This window comes from Macaca fascicularis, chromosome 4 (assembly GCF_037993035.2).
Source record: "Macaca fascicularis isolate 582-1 chromosome 4, T2T-MFA8v1.1".
NCBI lineage: Eukaryota > Metazoa > Chordata > Mammalia > Primates > Cercopithecidae > Macaca > Macaca fascicularis.
The window spans coordinates 162195840-162214533 of NC_088378.1; the positions used below are offsets into that span (position 1 = coordinate 162195840).

An 18694-nucleotide genomic window follows, 5' to 3' on the forward strand; every position below is an offset into this window, starting at 1 on the left:
AGCCACCATGCCGGGCCTTCATCTTTGTTTTAAACTATAAACTGAGTTCCTCCCACAGTTACTTCAGCCCACACCAGAATGAACTAAGATAGCTTGGAGGTGAGAAGTAAGATGGAGTTGGTTAGGCCAGATCTCTTTCACTATCTCAGTTACAATTTTGCAATGGTGGTTTCAATCTGAAAGCCATAAATAAAATATAATAAATTTGATTTCATAAATGTTTACTTTCTGTACAACAGCAAAATAAATAAACAAAATCAAGAGACAACAAATGAGAGGAAAATATTTTCAATACATATGATAAAGAACACATTTTTATACTAGAGTCTCAGACTATCCAGTGTTTTCAATTAAAAAACCAAAAACATGAACAAATGAGATTAAAGGCAGCTCACAGAAAAAAAAATAACTGGTCAATAAATGTATGAAAGATGCTTAATAATTCATAACTAAATCACCGAAACCATTAGATAACATTTTTTGGATAGATTAGGGGTTGGCACGGACAGAGCAGGAGCATCGCCATCTTGGACAAACCCTCATTCTAAAGTTCACCTTAATAAAAAACTGCCTAAATTCAAAGGGCATCAGCCTAATGGCTCAGGTCAGCACTACCATAAACCACAACATCTTCAACCAGAAACATTCCAGACTCCTCTCAGACCAGAGACATGGTGGCCCCAAGATAAGACTCCTCCAGCCGGAAGATGTTTGTCCCAAGATAACCCCTCCTCCCAGAGATTCCAACCCCGCCATGAACACACACAAACATTCCAAGCTTCTGGTAAGGCCCCTCACCCTAAAACCAATCTACACTCTTCATCTGTAGGAGAAAGTGCTCCTAACTGAAATCGGCTGGGAGGCCTCTCAGGTTTTAACTAAAGAAAACCTGTCTTTGACTGCAAAGCCACGTTTCATGTTTCTTTCTTCTTTCTTCAACTCTTACAGGCATGACTATGGTCAGTGAGCCAATTCTAGTCCATTGCCTGTTTTTGTGCAGACAGCAAGCTAAGAATGGATTTGCATTTAGAAATGGTTGAAAAAAATCAGTATAAGACTACTATTTTGTGATATGTAGAAATCATATGAAATCCAGATTTCAGGGCTCATACGTACAGTTTTATTGGAACAGTTACACTCATTTACCAATTGGCTATGGCTGCTTTCATTCTACAAAGGCAGAGGTGAGCAGCTGGGACGCAGATGGGCTGCGAAGCCTAAACTACTATCTGGTCCTTTACAGAATAAGTTTGCAGACTTTCAGCTTAACGTGTCAAAAAGATTTTTAAAAAGTTCACTTCCACAGTTAGCCACCGCTAGTGGGAGGGTAAATTGGTGCATTTTCTTCTGAGGGCAATCACAGTTTTAAATGCTGAGATGCTCTGACTCAGCATTGAGGAATGTAACCTACAGATTCCTTTGCACATGTTCATGGGGATTTCCATGAGGGTATTTCTTGGTACACCATCCTTTGTAATATCAAAGGCCTCAGGGGATCTGCCCCCCTCGGCCTCCCAAAGTGTTGGGATTACAGGCGTGAGCCACTGCTCCCGGCTATCAAAGACATTAAACAAGACATATTTCTATCAGTAGGGGAATGGTAAACTAAATAGTAAACATCCGTACAACTTAAAAGCCATTATAAAGAATTAGATCTTGGCCCGGAGCGGTGGCTCACGCCTGTAATTCCAGCACTTTGGGAGGCAAGGCGGGTGGATCACCTGAGGTCAGGAGTTCAAGACCAGCCTGGCCAAAATGGTGAAACCCCATCTCTACTAAAAATACAAAAAAAGCCGGGTATGGTGGTGCACACCTGTAATCCCAGCTACTCAGGAGGATGAGGCAGGAGAATCGCTTGAACCCGGTAGGTGGAGGTTGCAATGAGCTGATATCGCATCATTGCACTCCAGCTTGGGCAACAAGAGCCATACTCCATTTCAAAAAAAAAAAAAAATTAGATCCCAAAGGAAAGGGTTGAACCCAGCTGTGCTACAGAGTTTCATGCCTTTGAGGCACTGTACATATTGTTCCCTCTATCCGAGACATTTGCCCTTCCTTACCTATGAATTCCTCATAGACAACTCACAAAAGGAGTTCATGTCAACTGACTCATGAATCAACTGACAAGGCTCAGTTTAACTATTGGTTCCTTTGTGAAGCCTCCCTTGACTCCCTAAACAGAAATGCCCACTCCCCTCCTTGTGCCCCCACAGTAATAGGGATCTACCTCCATTATACACTTATTTCTCTACTGCCTTTGTTTAGACGTCCGCCTCCTCCACTAGACTCCAAAAGGGCAAGCACCATGGCTTGTTCTTTGCACTGCTAGGACCCAGCGCAACCCTTAGCAGTAAATACTCCGGGACCTTTGCAGAGAAGCAGGGACGAGGGGACTTGGCAAGGGCTATGAAGACCTCCTGCCTCTCATCTGCGGGCAGCCTTAGAATTTTCCAGGTTGATTGCTGAGGACCAAATAGTCACACAGGGATCTACTTAGCACCTAAACTAATTCCTACCTTCAGGGAACCTTGTCATTCAGGATTCAGGTGCTCCTCTAGGACTGAAGGTGGCAAAACTGTGTGCCCTTTGGAAACACTCCATGACACATGAAAAAAGGGCCAACATTGAGACTCAAACTCTTAGCTATGGAAGCCTGGGAGGCTGGTAGTTTTGGATGGTCTATGGCCTTCTGATGCCTCTACCACTGCAACACAAGTGCCCTCAATTGTCCAGAGTCCTATAAAAAAGGATGGAAAACTAGGATCACTATCAAGGGGCTTATGCAAATACATAAAGTGTCTGAACTATACTCTAAACTCAACCAGTATCAGTTAGGGGAAATCAGTAGCAAATACCTTTTTTTTTTTTTTTTGAGACAAGAGTCTCGCTCTGTCGCCCAGGTCGGAGTGCAGCGGCGCGATCTCAGCTCGCTGCAGCCACCGCCTCCCGGGTTCAAGCAATTCTCCTGCCTCAGCCTCCTGAGTAGCTGGGATTACAGGTGCATGTCACCACACCCAGCTAATTTTTGAATTTTTAGTGGAGACAGGGTTTCACCGTGTTGGCCAGGCTGGTCTCAAATTCCTGACCTTGTAATCCACCCACCTCAGCCTCCCAACGTGTTGGGATTACAGGTGTGAGCCACCGCGCCCAGCTCCTTACCTTTTTAAACGGAATGAAAACTAAAGCAAGGGGCACCAGATTAATTCTTCATATTGAAACATGAATAAAGTAAACTAAAAACGTACCAGTATCCAGCAAATGTGTCCAATGTAGAGACCAAATTAGGTGATTCAAGCTCTAGATGGGTCTTCCAGTTTCACAATTACATATGAACTAATTAACAACAACAACAACAAAAAATCACACTTTTTTTGCTACAGTCCTAATCTTAGAAATCCTCAGTGGCTAGGTACAGTGGCTCATGCTCATTAGCCACGACTTTGGGAAGCTAAGGAGAGAGGATCGCTTGAGGCCAGGAGTTTGATACCAGCCTGGGCAAGAGCAAGACAGCATCTCTACAAAAACATAAAATGTTAGCGAGGTGGTATGCACCAGTAGTACCAGCTATTCAGGAGGCTGAGGTGGGAGGACTGAACCCAAGAGTTTGAGGTTACAGTGAGATATAGTTGTACCACTGCACTCCAGGCTAGGTGATGGAAAAAGTCCCTGTCTCTTAAAAAACAAAAAAAATCCTCAGAGATCATTTTGAAACAAGCTTCAGTGCAATGTACAATCAAATAACTTTCCTTGGTCCTTAAATTTCTCAAAATAGGTAATTTCTAAATATCAACAAAATACTTTCAAGTTGCTATATCTTGCGGCTAGCACCATGTCATTCTATGAACTAGACCAGCTCTGGCAATGAAGACACCATAGGAAATATTATTTATAGTAAACTTTATTTTCAATGATATTTCACTTAACATAATTTCAAAGTCAGTCTGTGGTCTAAGATGAGCAGAAGAACAGATACTCTATTTTTTCACACTGTTCCTCTGAGCACGGAATGGGGTTTCAGGGTTCTCAATGTCAACACCTAACATTTTACCCTTGAGATTTACCTATAGCTACAGAAAGAAGAGAACATCAATATACAAGAATTGATCTCTGTGAGGGTCTCAATAAGCTCATGTTACATCCTCTTTATAACCTCTGTAGGGTTATAATGGTAACAACTGATTTCCCACCCCTCCGCCAAGTTTGGTGTCTTTTTTTTTTTTTTAGGTAAAATGTCAAATGCAAAAATGCTGCACTTATTTCTCTTAATACATTGAAAATAGGGGAAGATGCAGATTTTTAATCCTTCATGAGTCCAAGCTGGAACATGACTTCTGCTCATCAGCTGTCATCAACATACGAACTCCAACTTTGGCGGCCATCAGCAAACTGTTTACAAGAAACAAGATAGAAAACGTCAGGTAAAGGACAGAACAGGCAACTATGTTTTTAAGGAACTAAACTCTGCAGGTTCCTCACAACTGTGTGGGGGAGGAGGTACTAAGGCAAGAGTGGTCAGAGGTAAAATTTCCATCCCTGGAGGAACCAGAGAAAAAGCAAGCCAAGGGACAGTCTCATACTGAGGTCTTAAAATAGCACACATGAGCTGGATCCTAATCCAACTGCCAATAATTTGAAGAGATGAAGAAACGGACGCAAGAGAGAGCAAGGCCGCCCCACCCTCAGGGATCTGATTAATGGTCGAAGCTCCAGCCTCTCAGTTTACTGCTCTAGACCTTGCTCCACATTGACTCTTTTGCTTCAGGTATAAAATATTGGCCGGGCGCGGTGGCTCAAGCCTGTAATCCCAGCACTTTGGGAGGCCGAGACGGGCGGATCACGAGGTCAGGAGATCAAGACCATCCTGGCTAACAAGGTGAAACCCCGTCTCTACTAAAAAATACAAAAAATAGCCGGGCGAGGTGGCGGGAGCCTGTAGTCCCAGCTACTCGGGATGCTGAGGCAGGAGAATGACGTAAACCCGGGAGGTGGAGCTTGCAGTGAGCTGAGATCCGGCCGCTGCACTCCAGCCTGGGCGACAGAGCCAGACTCCGTCTCAAAAAAAAAAAAAAAAAAAAAATTACACTGGCAGCGTCGCAACTACGAGAGTAGAGTATGCAATCTTTCTCCAAAACAGGTTTGTTAAAATTCCCCTGCCTTCAGGATGTCTTTATCACACTTAATAACTGATTTTTTTTTCTTTTTTTTGAGACGGAGTCTCACTCACCCTGTTGCCCAGGTTGGAGTGCAGCGGCACGATTTCAACTGACTGCAACCTCCGCCTCACCAGTTCAAGCGAGTCTCCTGCCTCGACTTCCCGAGTAGCTGGGATTACAAGCATGCACCACCGCGCCCAGCTAATTTTTGTATTTTTCATAGAGAGGAGTTTCACCACGTTGGACAGGCTAGTCTCGAACTCCTGACCTCAAGTGATATGCCCGCCATGGCCTCTCACAATGCTGGGATTACAGGTGTGAGCCACTGTGCCTGGCCTACAACTAAATTTTTTTAAAACCACAATTTGGTTTACGTATTATAATCAAAATTAGAAAACAGGATTCAATCAAAATTCCCTTCTAGTAAAATTTTCTATAAAAGACACCTACACATCTAAGAAATATGGGACCCCCACACATTCCCCGCAAGTCACACAAAAGGTTGCAGTCATAGCTTTGCACTAAAACTTCTGCCACCATACAGGGAGGAGCTAGGACCAGAGAAAGCCATCTCCAGAGTGGATGGATATACTCATGTCATTGTGACATTAAATCAACCATTGTTTTTGAAGCATCTCCTATTAGTGTATAAATCAAATGTCAGCTGATGCATAGCATCAGATATCCTGAAACAAGTTAGGTTTTGAATGCATAAAGTATCCTGGGGAATAAACTGAACTCTACATGGTAAAGAAAAGTAACAAATGAAAGTACCTGGCACCTGCAATTAAACCTACAGGCATGACTTTTCCATAGTAGTAGGATCTCAATCCCAAAACACCAACAAAAGTAACAGATGTAGCAGCTGAAAAAGATACAAAGAAGGGTCAAAACTCATTACATCTTCTACGCAGGGGAATCAGAAGTGGACCAAGCCCCACCCATCTCTCAAGGGTCACACCTCATCCTATGCTTATTCCTCCTTCTCCAAGTAGGGGTAGATTACTGGCTGCCCACATCCTATGCGTCCAAGTACCAATATTGGCCAAACAGGGCCCTTCACAGCCTGGGCCCTGCCTGCCCTTCCAGCCTCATCTCTTACCACTTCTTCTGCAAAACCCCCGCTTTAGCCATCAATGTGTTAGTCTTCTCCAAAATGCTGCTGTTTCTCACGCCCTGCAGACACTACTTCCTCTACCCTGCACGCAATTCCCACTGGGTAACTGTCAAAGCACCTACTACATGTCAAGCGCTGTGCTAGGTGCTGGAGAATACAAAGGTAATTGTAACTGTCTTTGCCCTTTTACAGTGCTTCAGGTCTGATGGGACGGACTTTAAACAATCACACAAAGAAAACCAAGGTACAATTTGTGCTTCAGGTATAATTGATGCTACACAAAAAAGCTCAACAGGGGATCAACCTATTCAGGGAGATCATGCAAGGCTTTTAGCCAAGGAAGTGAAGACTGGCTGAGATCTGAAATTACAGGAGTTAATAAGCTGAAGGATGGGAAGGCCCTTTCCAGGCAGAGGGGACAGTATATGCAGAGGCCCGGTGGTTGACAGGGAGCATGGCACATTCACCCTAAATGGGCACTGTGGCACAGAAGTCAAGATGCAGTTTGCAAGTAAGAGGGGCCAGGCCACATGGAGCCTTGAAGGCTATACTAGGGATTGGGTTTTCATCCTAAGAGCAATGAGAAGCTATTAAAGGCTACTAAGCAGAAAGATGCATGAACACAGTTGCATGATTATTATTTTTTGAGACAGTCTCACTCTGCAACACAGGCTGGAGTGCAGTGGCATGATCTCAGCTCACTACAACCTCTACCTCCCCGGTTCAAGCAATCCTCAAGTCTCAGCCTCCCAAGTAGCTGAGACTACAGGCACCTGGCACCATGCCCAGCTAATTTTTTTTTAATTTTAGTAGAGACGGGATTTCATCATGTTGTCCAGGGTGGTCTGAAACTCCTGAGTTCAGGCAGTCCACCTGCCTTAGCCTCCCAAAGTGCTAGGACTACAGGCGTCAGCCACTGCACCCGGCCCAGAGTTGTATTTTGAAAGCATTAATTCTAGCTGTACCATACAGAACAAACTTCAGGGAAACTAGAGGGTACATGGGGATACCAGCTAAGGAACGTCCTTGGGAATGCAGGTAAGAAAGAGGGGATAACTGGGACTAGGATGATGGTTGTGCAGATGAAAAAGAGGACAACTCAGGATAAGGGCCGGAAATAGTGTTGACAAGACCTGCTGATGGATTAGTCAGAAAGGGGGCGGTGGAGGGGAAAGAGAGTAATCAAGACCCGAATGGATGGAGAACAGAAGACAGGAGGAGTGTGTGGCCATGAGGTTAGGTCTGGGCAGATTCCTAGAGACATCTGAAGGAAAGTGGGCAAATGAATACATGAGAATCCAGCCTGGAGGAGAGAGAAATTTGTGTCATTTGTGTATTGGTGGAAATTAAAGGCATAGGCTTTGATGGTACTTATAAACTGTCAAGTGAGTAGACAAAAAGAGCCTGAAGAACTTCAATGTCTAGTGGCCAAAAAGGAAAATGAGTTGCCAAAAGAAAATGAGAGAATAAAAAGGGAAACCAGGAGAATGGAAAATGATTGGTCAACCATGCTGAGAACTGCTAAATGGCCAAGTAAAATGAGGACTGAAAAATGTAGATTGGATTTTGTACAAACACAGGTCACTGGCAGCCTCAGGGAGAGCTGTTCCACAAACACAGGGACAGAAACAGAGACTGAGATGGGCTGATCATGTGTGATGGGAAAGGAAGCATAAATGATCTTTTTTTTTTTTTGAAACGGAGTCTCGCTCCTGTTGCCCAGGCTGGAGTACAGTGGCTTCATCTCGGCTCACTGCAACCACCACCTCCCAGGTTCAAGCAATTGTCCTGTCTCAGCCTCCCGAGTAGCTGGGATTACAGGTGCCAGCCACCACGCCCGGCTAATTTTGTATTTTTAGTAGAGACGGGGGTTTCTCCATGTTGGTCAGACTGGTCTCGAACTCCCGACCTCAGGTGATCCACCTGCCTCGGTCTCCCTAACTGCTGGGATTACAGGCGTGAGCCACCACGCCCAGCTGCATAAATGATCTTTAAGAAGTGTTCGGTCTACCACCATACCGCCCTGAACACGCTCGATCTTGTCTGCTCCCAAAAGCTAAGCAAAGTCGGTCCTGCATGGTACTTGGATGGGAGAATACCACCCCACCTTGGGGAAAATACCAGGTGCTGTAGGTTTCTGGCCTCCCATTTCCTCCCTCTTGCCCTCTTGGCTGGGCATGGTGCCTCACGGCTGTAATCCCAGCACTTTGGGAGGCCGAGGCGGGCAGATCACCTGAGGTCAGGAGTTCCAGACCAGCCTGGACATAGCGAAACCCCGTATCTGCTGAAAATACAAAAATCAGCCTGAAGTGGTGGGAGGTGCCTGTAATCCCAGCTACCTAGAAGGCTGAGGCGGGAGAAGCGCTCGAACCCAAGAGGCGGAGGTTGCAGTGAGCCAAGACCGCGCCCTGCACTCCAGCCTGGGCAACACAGTGAGACTCTGTCTCAAAAAAAAAAAAAAAGGTTTATGAAGAGGAAAGAGACAAGCACATCTGAGTATCAATGGGGGGATCCACCTAAAAGGAGGAATACAAATACAAGACAGGATCCTTGCCAGTGTAAAGGTCTGGAGAAGGTCAGGGAGAAGACACTCAGAGCACAGAGGAGGACACTGGTGTTGGAGAGGAGGGAAAGCAGGACGAGGTGAGCTTGCAGATTAAAGGTTCCGGAGAGTCCCCACCTGATGGCTGCTGTTTTTTCTCTACAATAGGCATGAGGTCATTTGCTGAGTGGAGCAGGATCAGAGAAAGGGAAAATGCAGGCTCAAAGTCATTCTGCAGCATGAGGGAGGGAGCTGTTGGGCAGAGCTGCGACCTGGACGCACCTCCTTCCCCAGCACACCCCATTAGCCATCACTGACCTCCCTTCCCAACCCCGGCTGATGGATACAGATCACACGGCTTCTCCCTCCCACATGGCACTCACTCTCACACGGGGTTTGTGGAGACAGTGAGGAACCCACACTCCCAGCAGCGTCTGACACATGGGTGGAGCCCCACAGAAATGTGCTGAAAGCCACCCTGATAAGAAGGACTCCTCGGTCCCCCACCCCACTCACTGTCCATGCTGCTCAGAGGGTACATTTCCAGTCCTGCTTCTATGCTCATGTCTTACTTCCCCAGTGAAGTCAGTTGAAAGCTCCTGGAAGGCATGGCCTATGTCTTACATATTTATTTAGCTGACTGCTAAAGAGGTGATTTTCAAATGGGAAAAATGCAACGTGGATGCAAACCTAACCCAGATGTGTGATATGGTAGTGATGCTGAGGCCAATGGTTTTCAGCGGAAAACCTCAACGGTTGACACATATTTGTCTTACACAAGTTTAATGCTAATTTTACTGGGTAAATACGGGTAACACAAGTTTGATGCTAATTCTACTAGGTAAACACTGAAAATGAGGCCCACAGAGGAGGGAAGATTTTCTGAGAGTCACAAAATTCATGAGGTATGGAAATCTTTCCATATTCTCTACATAAATGATAAACAGGAACCCGGACAATTCCTGCCACCCTTCTCCTATTTTCAAACTTTCTGAGGACTTGGACTTGGAGAAGCAGTGAAACTGTAGTAAATTAAGTGTCAAGAACTCACTCCATTCCACCAAACCAGGGTCGTTTGGAAAAGAGTATTGCAGATACACGACTGCCCTAAGGAGATGCTGAAGCAGACATACCTAGGAAAACCCAAACGTTCCTTGGATCCTGAGACATCTGGTAAGAACCCAGGCCAGCGAGGCTGCCGAAGAGCAGCCCTGCAGCCAGGGACGCCACCCTTCCTAGAGGGAAGCAAACACAGCTTGCATTGTAATGTCAGGCACTTATTTCACTAACGGAATCCACCAGACCCCCTGCCCTACAAAGGAGGACAGCACAGAGAACTCTCAACACAGCTCATAGCCAAGGTGGACTCAAGCAGGAAGATGTTTCGGGGAGTGTGCTATCTTCTCAGAGAAGTCAGGGTCTTCCCACCCCATTTTTCTCTCCTCTGATAAGCAGGGCACTTCCATCTAAGGAAAGGAAAGAAGGCCATCCTCCCTCCTTAGATGGAACTATGGCTAGTGGCTAGGCCTTCTTTCTAAACAGGCCTGATCAACCATGAAGGGCTGGAACTGTGTACAGGCAGGACCTCCAGCAAATCACAAAAGGAGAGGGAAATAGGGACAGGTGGTTAAAAAAAATAGAAGACTAGGACAATAAGAATTCTGGTGCAGGGGTTTGGGTGGGAATGCAGGCAAGGACTAGGGGGCAGAAACAAGCACAGCCACTGACACACCCCGGCCTGGCCTAATGAGGAGACTTCAAAATACCAGTCTGTGTAGACCAGAGGTTTCCTCCTACCTGAGCCCAGAGATGGCACTTGGGGGTCGTGGCTGATGCACGGTAGTCAATGATAATAACAAACTACAACCACCCCTGCCTATCTTTAGATAAAGAGGCAAAAACAAGTAATGCCACAAGAGGCCTGGCTCAGCTTCACCAGGTAACCGCAAGGCAAGTGCAGGAGCTGCAACACTGACAAGGAAGCCTGCACTCCAGCTTGGGGACCTACAGCAAACCTGACTCAAATGAGCTTGCTTCTCAGGGGTACCCGGGCACTCACATTTCACTGGAACAACGTGAAGATGTTAAGAGGCTAAGTAACAACAAAACCATACCTGTTTTTACATAGCCAACGATCCCACCAGAAACAACCACTGCTGTGTAGCCAAAGCCAAACCAATGCAAAGGCACTCTGAAAACACGAGAGAGAAGTCAGTGTTAACCGGGCTTTAAAAACAAACCATATTGTCATAGGATGAGACTAAAAGGTCATCATTCCCCACAGGTTCTATCACTGAAAATAAGGCCCACAGAGGTTGGATGACTTTCTGAGAGTCACACAACTCAGCAAAGCCAGAGCTGGGACTCAAACCCAAGTCTCTGGCCCACAGGTCCAGTGATCCTCCCATCTCCCACGCAATCCCAGGCAGTCTACTCTTAGGGTTCTTTTCAGCTGAGGAAAGGAACTCTGGTTTCCAGAAGCTCCTGGCTATTCCATACCCATTTCCTGTCCACTCACAATGGGAAGGGGCTCTTCTCCATTCTTCTCTTCTCAGTCCAGAAAGGAGACTACCCTAGGCCTGCATCTGGGGAAAACAAGCTGCATCAGTAGCGGTTAAAAGCACAGCTCTCCAGCAGTCCGAAAGAAGTGTGTCCAACCCGCAAGCTACGCAACCTAAGTCTCAGTATCCTTCACGTACCATGAGGATAACACTGGTACCAATTTCCTGGGGCTGTTGTGAGCATTCAACGTATGACACACGCAAAGGTGCTTAGCACACAGTAACGCTGAACAGATGCCGATCATTTTACATAGGCCCACAGGAAACTCAGCCAAGATCCACTGACCAACTCTATAATCAGGGAATGTGTTAGCCATTTCATCAAGTACTCACGTTATCACTAAATCGGAAAGCAAATACTCCCGTGCCCTTAATCCAACTACTTTCATGTCTCTTTCGGGGGGAGGCAGGGGTGTTGCTTTTCGTCCCCGCTGCAACAGCCAATTTCAATACTCAAGTTTTTTAGAAACTTCTGCATCCAACTCACAGTTCTTGTTAGGAGGGCAGAAGAGGGGGTAAAATATATGAAAACTCAGATCAAAATCACATGTGACATTGCAACCTTGGAAAAACAGCTGGTATTTTCTTACGGAAAAGTATCCTGTATGCAGCGAGCCTAACAAGATGGAAAGCAATGCATACCCCGTTTATTCTGTTTAAAGAATTAGGCCAGGCAAGGTGGCTCACGCCTGTAATCCCAGTACTTTGGGAGGCCCAAGCAGGCGGATCACCTGAGGTTAGGAGTTCGAGAACAGCTTGGCCAACATGGTGAAACCCATATTCTATTAAAAAAAAAAAAAAATCGGGCATGGTGGCGTGCACCTGTAATCCCAGCTACTTGGGAGGCTGAGGTGGGAGGATGGCTTGAGCCCAGGAGGCAGAGGCTGCAATGACACATATTCAGGCTACTGCACTCCAGGCTGGGCAACACAGCGAGACGCTCCCCCCAACCCCCCAAAAAAAGAAAGAAAGAATTAAGCTCCCATAAAATGGGGAAGGGCTTAAGGCTTGGGATCTTGCCCACATTTCTTTTTTTTTTTTTTTTTGAGGCGGAGTCTCGCTCTGTCGCCCAGGCTGGAGTGCAGTGGCCCGATCTCAGCTCACTGCAAGCTCCGCCTCCCGGGTTTACGCCATTCTCGTGCCTCAGTCTCTGGATTAGCTGGGACTACAGGCGCCCGTCACCTCGCCCGGCTAGTTTTTTGTATTTCTTAGTAGAGACGGGGTTTCACGGTGTTAGCCAGGATGGTCTCGATCTCCTGACCTCGTGATCCGCCCGTCTCGGCCTCCCAAAGTGCTGGGATTACAGGCTTGAGCCACCGCGCCCGGCCTTGCCCACACTTCTTAACTCGAGGCGGCACTGAGTAAGGGAGGCTTTTAAAGAGATGGAGAAACAAAACCACCAGGAAACGGGGCAACACTATGCGACATGGGTAGGCCTTTCCCTCAGGAGCTCAGGGACTCCGCCCATCCACAGCTTCTTTCAAGACATGCAGAAAATACCGACGAGAAAAGCACCGACCACACGGCCTAAAGGCCCGGCTGAATCGGCAAGACGAAAAGCAGAAGGCCGTGAAACTCCTAAATCATCCCTAAAAGTGGCAGAAAATAATAACCATACTCCCCAAGGATCCGCACCGATCTCCCGAAGGCCCGCGCGGTCCACAAGCGCGCACAAGCCGCGAGGCACAGCAGCCACGTCTCGCCGGAAACGCATTTGCGTCCGCGCTGCGCCCCTGGAGCGCGGCAGGGCGGGGAGAAAGGCGGGGCGTCGTGTCGCCCGCGCAGTGTCCTGGGAGAGGGGAGAGCGGAGAATGGCGACTGTGGGGGCGGGGCTTGAGCTGCCGAATAGCCGCACGCGCCAGGCATCCCGGGGGCGGGGAGTGGGACGGTGCCTAGCCGCGAGTGCCTAAGGCGGGGAACGGGGCGGGGAATCTCTGTGCTTCCTCAGTCCCCAGGCCCAGCACCTGCAGGGCCGACCAGCTCCACTCCCAGGTCCAATCCTGAGTGGCCAAAAGCCGGAAACCCGGAGCTGGAATTGGGTCTTGCACAAGCTGGACCACGTAAGCTGGGCCAGGCCAGAGGTGGAGGCCACCGCTGCGGAAGAAGGGCATCTGAGGCTGGATTTTGAAGGACCCCATTAATAGAGGGTATAAACCAGATGTGGGCCATGAGGTAGGAGTGTCACTCTAGCCCGATCTTGTTTGTTTACACCAGGAAGGGCCTGCCTTCTACCTGCAAGAAAATATGGCGGCTGCAGAATAATGTGGCTCAATGCCAAATATCCGTTTGTTTTAGGGAGTGAGGCTACTTGAGAAGCATCTTAAAGGGGGAGAGAGAGCAAGTTAAATCTGATTTCCACGCAGCTCTGTGGATTCCGGATGTCCACAGCATGAAGTTATCTCCATTCCCACTTCCAAGTCACTCCTGTTCCCTGTGTTTCCCGCACCACCATTCTCTCAGTTGCTCTACACTAAAATTTGCTGTCATGGTTGACTTCTCCCTCTCCTTCATCCCCTACAAGTATCAACATAGACAAATCCGATCAATATAATCATCAGTGAATAAAGCAAATTGCAGCGCATATTCTTAAAGACAGACTTTCCACTTGCAGCAGCACCTACCTTGCAGAGAGCTAAGTTGAAGCCCGTGTTTATTATAGTGGATTCTAACCAGCCAAAGCTGATAATGACTAAGAACTTGCAGGAGTTGCAGTATGCCAGACCTTCAATTTAATTGAAGACTTTCCTGAACAATTAATAAGGAGACTTGTCTTAACTAGCAGGGAATGGCTTTAGGGACTCATTCTTCCCTATGCAGGCGCAAGCCTAAAACCTTAATTAGGATCATCCACGATGATCCTCGAGCCCTTCCCTCACCTTATATTTGAAGAGGCTGAACCTCAGAGAATTAAATTACCTACAGTCCTGGTCACTGGTAGAGCTATTATTTAAAGTAAGGTCTAATGTCAAAGCTTATTACATCCTTAACTCTACCATATGCTGCTTCTTGTAGTGTCGTTCCTCAACCAGAACACATAGCTCTTCTGTGTAGGAAAAGTCCATCAAAACATGTCATAAATTAAAGAAATTGGTTTCTGCTCTATTTCAATTAGTACCAGAGTAAATCAATCAATGATTTGTGTTTGGGAATGTTGCTAGCTAGCATTAACGTTAAGAGATAGCTTTTCACTGGGGGCCCACTGAGGTATCGGAATCCTGAAACACAAATGTGTCAAAAGGGTGTGATCAAGACCATGTCAGGGAATGTTAAGTTTTTAGTATTTGGTCACTGAGGCCCATCAGTAGGTTTGGGTGTGGTGTTTTGTTTTTCCCACAACGAGGCTTTGAGGAAGAATTGTGTCTGATAGACAAACACAGGTACACACAGGTGTGTACTCACACAGCAAGAGCAGTAGAGATCATCTGTCACAACAGAAGAGCTCATGAAGAAAGGGAATTGAGCTTCAATTTAAGCATTAATTTATCATTTTTGGAGCCTGAATGTGTTGAACTTTACAAATTAACAGGTCCCTGAACAAAAAGGTAAAAAACAAATCCCGAGTTGCAGTCCGCCCAGGTAATTCATGTCTATCAAGTGTCTACAATACCCATTTCTACATCTTTGTGAGTATTTTACAGGTTTGTTTGAAGAGCAAGGTCAATAACTCTTTCCCCAAGAAATAAAAGAAATCATTTAAAAAAAAAAACGCCTATTTTCTTAACCTACCCCATCTGCCACCTTACTTCTAGATCACATTTATTGGAGTCATAAAAATATTAGCAAAAGCATATGCAGTGCTTATTTTCTGCCACTGTTGGAAGCGCTTTACATATGTTAACTTACACTTCATACCAACTCTGTGCAGTGAGGACTATGAATATCTCCTGCTTTTACACATGGAAGAAATTGAGGCACAGAGTATAAGGTCACACAGCAAATGGCAGAGCTGTCCTAACTCTGCATTTGTTTCTTGCAGTGAAGAGGCTTTTTTCTGTATCTTAGTGTGTTCTCAACACAGTGACCAGAGCACTTGTGTTATAAGTCTTATTGTGCCGTTTCTCTCCCCAAAACCCTCTGGTGGCAACCTTTTCTCAGGCAGCGCTTTGCAAAGCCCCACACATCCACCTCCCTGACATCAGCATCTTCTCTTTCCCCCTCACTGGTATTTATTTTTCTTCCTTGCTCCCAGCTGCTTCATCTGCCTGGAACCCCTCCCCAGACAATCTTCCGGTTCACTCCCTCACCTCCTTTCTGTCTTTACACAAATGTCACTTCTCAGAGAGGCCTTCCCTGATCACCTGATTTAAAACTTCAACTCATCTGCATTTCCCCTGACAGCTTCTTTCCTTCCATGACAATTCCCTGCTAACCTGCTCCGTAACTGGCTTAACCATTGTAGAGCCTACCTCCCCCTTTTTCGCGTGTTCGTTTCACAGGAGTGATAATTATGCAGCATTTAGCACAGTGCCTGGCCCATAACCAGTACTCAGTAAACATGTGTTGAATGGACAAGTAGATATGGAATGAGAAATGAAAGGGGTGGTTGGCAGAGAGAACAAAGGCCACATATACAGATTGCCCTGGCTGTACCTTGGCTCTGGTTCTTCCTATCTTGGCCTCAGCCAGATACACCTGTGTCCTTCTCACGTACTTACTCCCACGCCCTCTGTCGAAGCTTAGGACATCCAGAGTTGCATTTGTGTCTTTCAGTGAAGAGTCTTTTAAAATCTGAGACAGCCTGTGAGCGGTGGCTCACGCCTGTAATCCCATCACTTTGGGAGGCTGAGGCACATGGATCACCTGAGGTCAGGAGTTCAAGACCAGCCTGGCCAACATGGTGAAACGCTGTCTCTACTAACAATACAAAAAAAAAAAAAAAAAAAAAAAAAAGCCGGGTGTGGTGGTGCACGCCTGCAATCCCAGCTACTCAGTAGGCTGAGAAGGAAGAATCGCTTGAACCTAAGAGGCAGAGGTTGCAGTAAGGCGAGATCACACCACTGCACTCCAGCCTGGGTGACAGAGGGAGACTCCATTTCAAAAAAAAAAAAAAAGAAAAAAAAGAAAATTTGAGTTAACATCATGTACCCTGTGTCATTCAAAAACTCAACATTTCACTAGAGTTATCAGTCAAGCTGCCCATGACTGCCCCAGGCCATTGCATTCGTTAATTTATTTACCAAAGCTATGTATTTCGGAAGGGATTGTGTTTTTCCTTCTAGCCCCCAGAATCTAGGATAGCACCTGGCACACATGGTGAGCACTCACTACAGAGAAACAATGGAGCAAGGGAAGGTGGAGGTGAATGCTTACATATGGGGAATTGTATCAGGAAGTAGTGTATGTGTGATGAAAACCTGGTCTACATAAATAGCAAAGTTGATCATTCAACACGTGGACGACTAAAACAATATGCAGAATATCCATTCCCAGGAGGAAAAGGGAAGCTATCAACCTGACCTCCCCAAAAGGATTCCATATTTTGATTTGAATTGTCATGTGAGAAATGCAATGGCTTCCAGGTATACTACCTTCTCAGAGATCAGTGAGCAGAAAGGCTCACAGATCAAATTAAAATGCTGGAATCTCTTATTTAAATCAATTTAAAGAAACAGTGAAAAGCAAGAGGAAAGTGGTGGGATAAGTAAATGCTGTTGAGAGGGTGCAAATCTGGTGGAAAATGCCCACTACCTAAAGCCTGCCTCATACAATGTTTAAGGGGCTACCATCCCCCACCTGCCCCAGCCTCCCACCCCTCTCTGTGACATCAACTTTTCTGTGGATGGTGGTGCTGAAGACGAGAGGTTTGAGCAAGGAGACTCAAAAGCTAGGTGCCCTGCGCCAATGACACACACTTGCTCTGTCCGAGACGCAGGTACAAGCAAGCCTGGCAAAGAGTTGAACTTTGGCTGTTGGCCTGTGGAGCAACCATGGGTTTTACTGTGTTTCTTGGACAGAGGACACTTGGGGACAGAGGTGAATAACGTTATTTAGGACCTCATGACTATTTCATGCTTATGTATATTATGCGCCCTGTATTTAGTGCCTCTTGGACATTTAACGTATCAAATATTTCATGCTCAGGTGTCTCATGTATACTTGGTGGCTAGGAATGTTAGGTATCCTGGACTTTATTCCTTTCTGTTTAACACATGTTCTATTTACTTACTACCTAACAAATCTTCTAAGATCTGCCTATGTTTTAAAAACTTTAAGATTTATCTATACTTAACTCGTACTGAAAAGCTTTCCCCTATGTCACAAACATATTAATCTTCTTTAATAGTATTGAATACTCTCAGAAACCAATGTATTTTCCAACTTTCTTTTTAAATGCCACATTAAAAAAACACCCTCTGGCTGGGCGCAGTGGCTCACGCCTGCAATCTCAACATTTTGGGAGGCCAAGGCAGGCAGATCACTTGAGGTCAGGAGTTCGAGACCAGCCTGACCAACATGGTGCGACCTGGTCTCTACAAAAAAAATACTAGCTGGGTGTGGGGGTGGATGCCTGTACTCATAGCTACTTAAGAGGCTGAGGCAGAAAAATTGCTTGAGCCCAGGAGTTCAAGGCTACAGGGAGCTGTAATCGTGCCACTACACAGGATGACAGAGACCCAGTGTCTTAAAACAGACTTAAACAGCCAGTTTCAGCCTTTCAGTTAAACTTCGCACAAAGAATTTTATTTTGAGAGTGTTGCTCTGTCGCCCAGGCTGCAGCTCACGGCAACCTCTGCCTCCCGCGTTGAGGCGAGGAGGCACAGCTGGGATTACAGGAACATGCCACAATACCCTACTAATTTTTGTATTTTTAGTAGACAGGGGTTTCACCACGTTGGCCAGGCTGTTCTCCAACTCCTGACCTTGTGATCCACCTACCTCGGCCTCTCAAAGTACTGGGATTACAGGGTAAGCCACAGCTCCCGGTCCCCACCAAGAATTTTAAACATTTGATGGGAATGGGTCCGGAATTGGTTCCTTCCAGGGGGTTTTTGGTCTCACCGACTTAATGAAGCCACGAACCCTCGCTGTCAGTGTTCGTTCTTAAAGATGGTATGTATAGAGTCTGCTCCTTCAGATGTTCAGACGTGTCCGGAGTTTCTTCCTTCTGCGGGGTTCAGTGGTCTCACAGGCCTCAAGAGTGAAGTCGTAGACCTTTGCTGTGAGTGTTATAGCTCTTAAAGGCGGCGCGCCCAGAGTTGTTCATCCCTCCTGGTGGGTTCGTGATCCCACTGGCTTCAGGAACGAAGGTGTAGACCTTAGCAGTAAGTATTACAGCGCATAAAGGCCGGGCGTCCAGAATTGTTCTTCTCCCAGTGGGCTC

At 46.3% G+C, this 18694-nt stretch overlaps 1 protein-coding gene across 11 annotated transcripts; it reads right to left on the bottom strand.

Moving 5' to 3' along the window:
* Positions 1 to 3882: 3882 nt before the first annotated feature.
* On the bottom strand, positions 3883 to 13083 carry TMEM14B (transmembrane protein 14B). Of its 11 annotated transcripts, none has more exons than XM_074038874.1 (7): positions 13009 to 13083; positions 11707 to 11864; positions 11331 to 11397; positions 10927 to 11003; positions 9946 to 10047; positions 5928 to 6018; positions 3883 to 4386 (listed from the first exon to the last, which is right to left on the bottom strand). In XM_074038874.1, exons 3-7 carry the CDS (start codon positions 11351 to 11353, stop codon positions 4305 to 4307), a joined length of 375 nt encoding a protein of 124 aa, XP_073894975.1. In that variant the 5' UTR covers positions 11354 to 11397; positions 11707 to 11864; positions 13009 to 13083; the 3' UTR covers positions 3883 to 4304. The 11 variants fall into 11 exon arrangements, with proteins under 11 accessions (XP_073894975.1, XP_073894982.1, XP_073894978.1 ...); XM_074038881.1 differs by having other exon boundaries at positions 11512 to 11864; XM_074038877.1 differs by having other exon boundaries at positions 12992 to 13083.
* Between the last annotated feature and the right edge of the window lie 5611 nt (positions 13084 to 18694).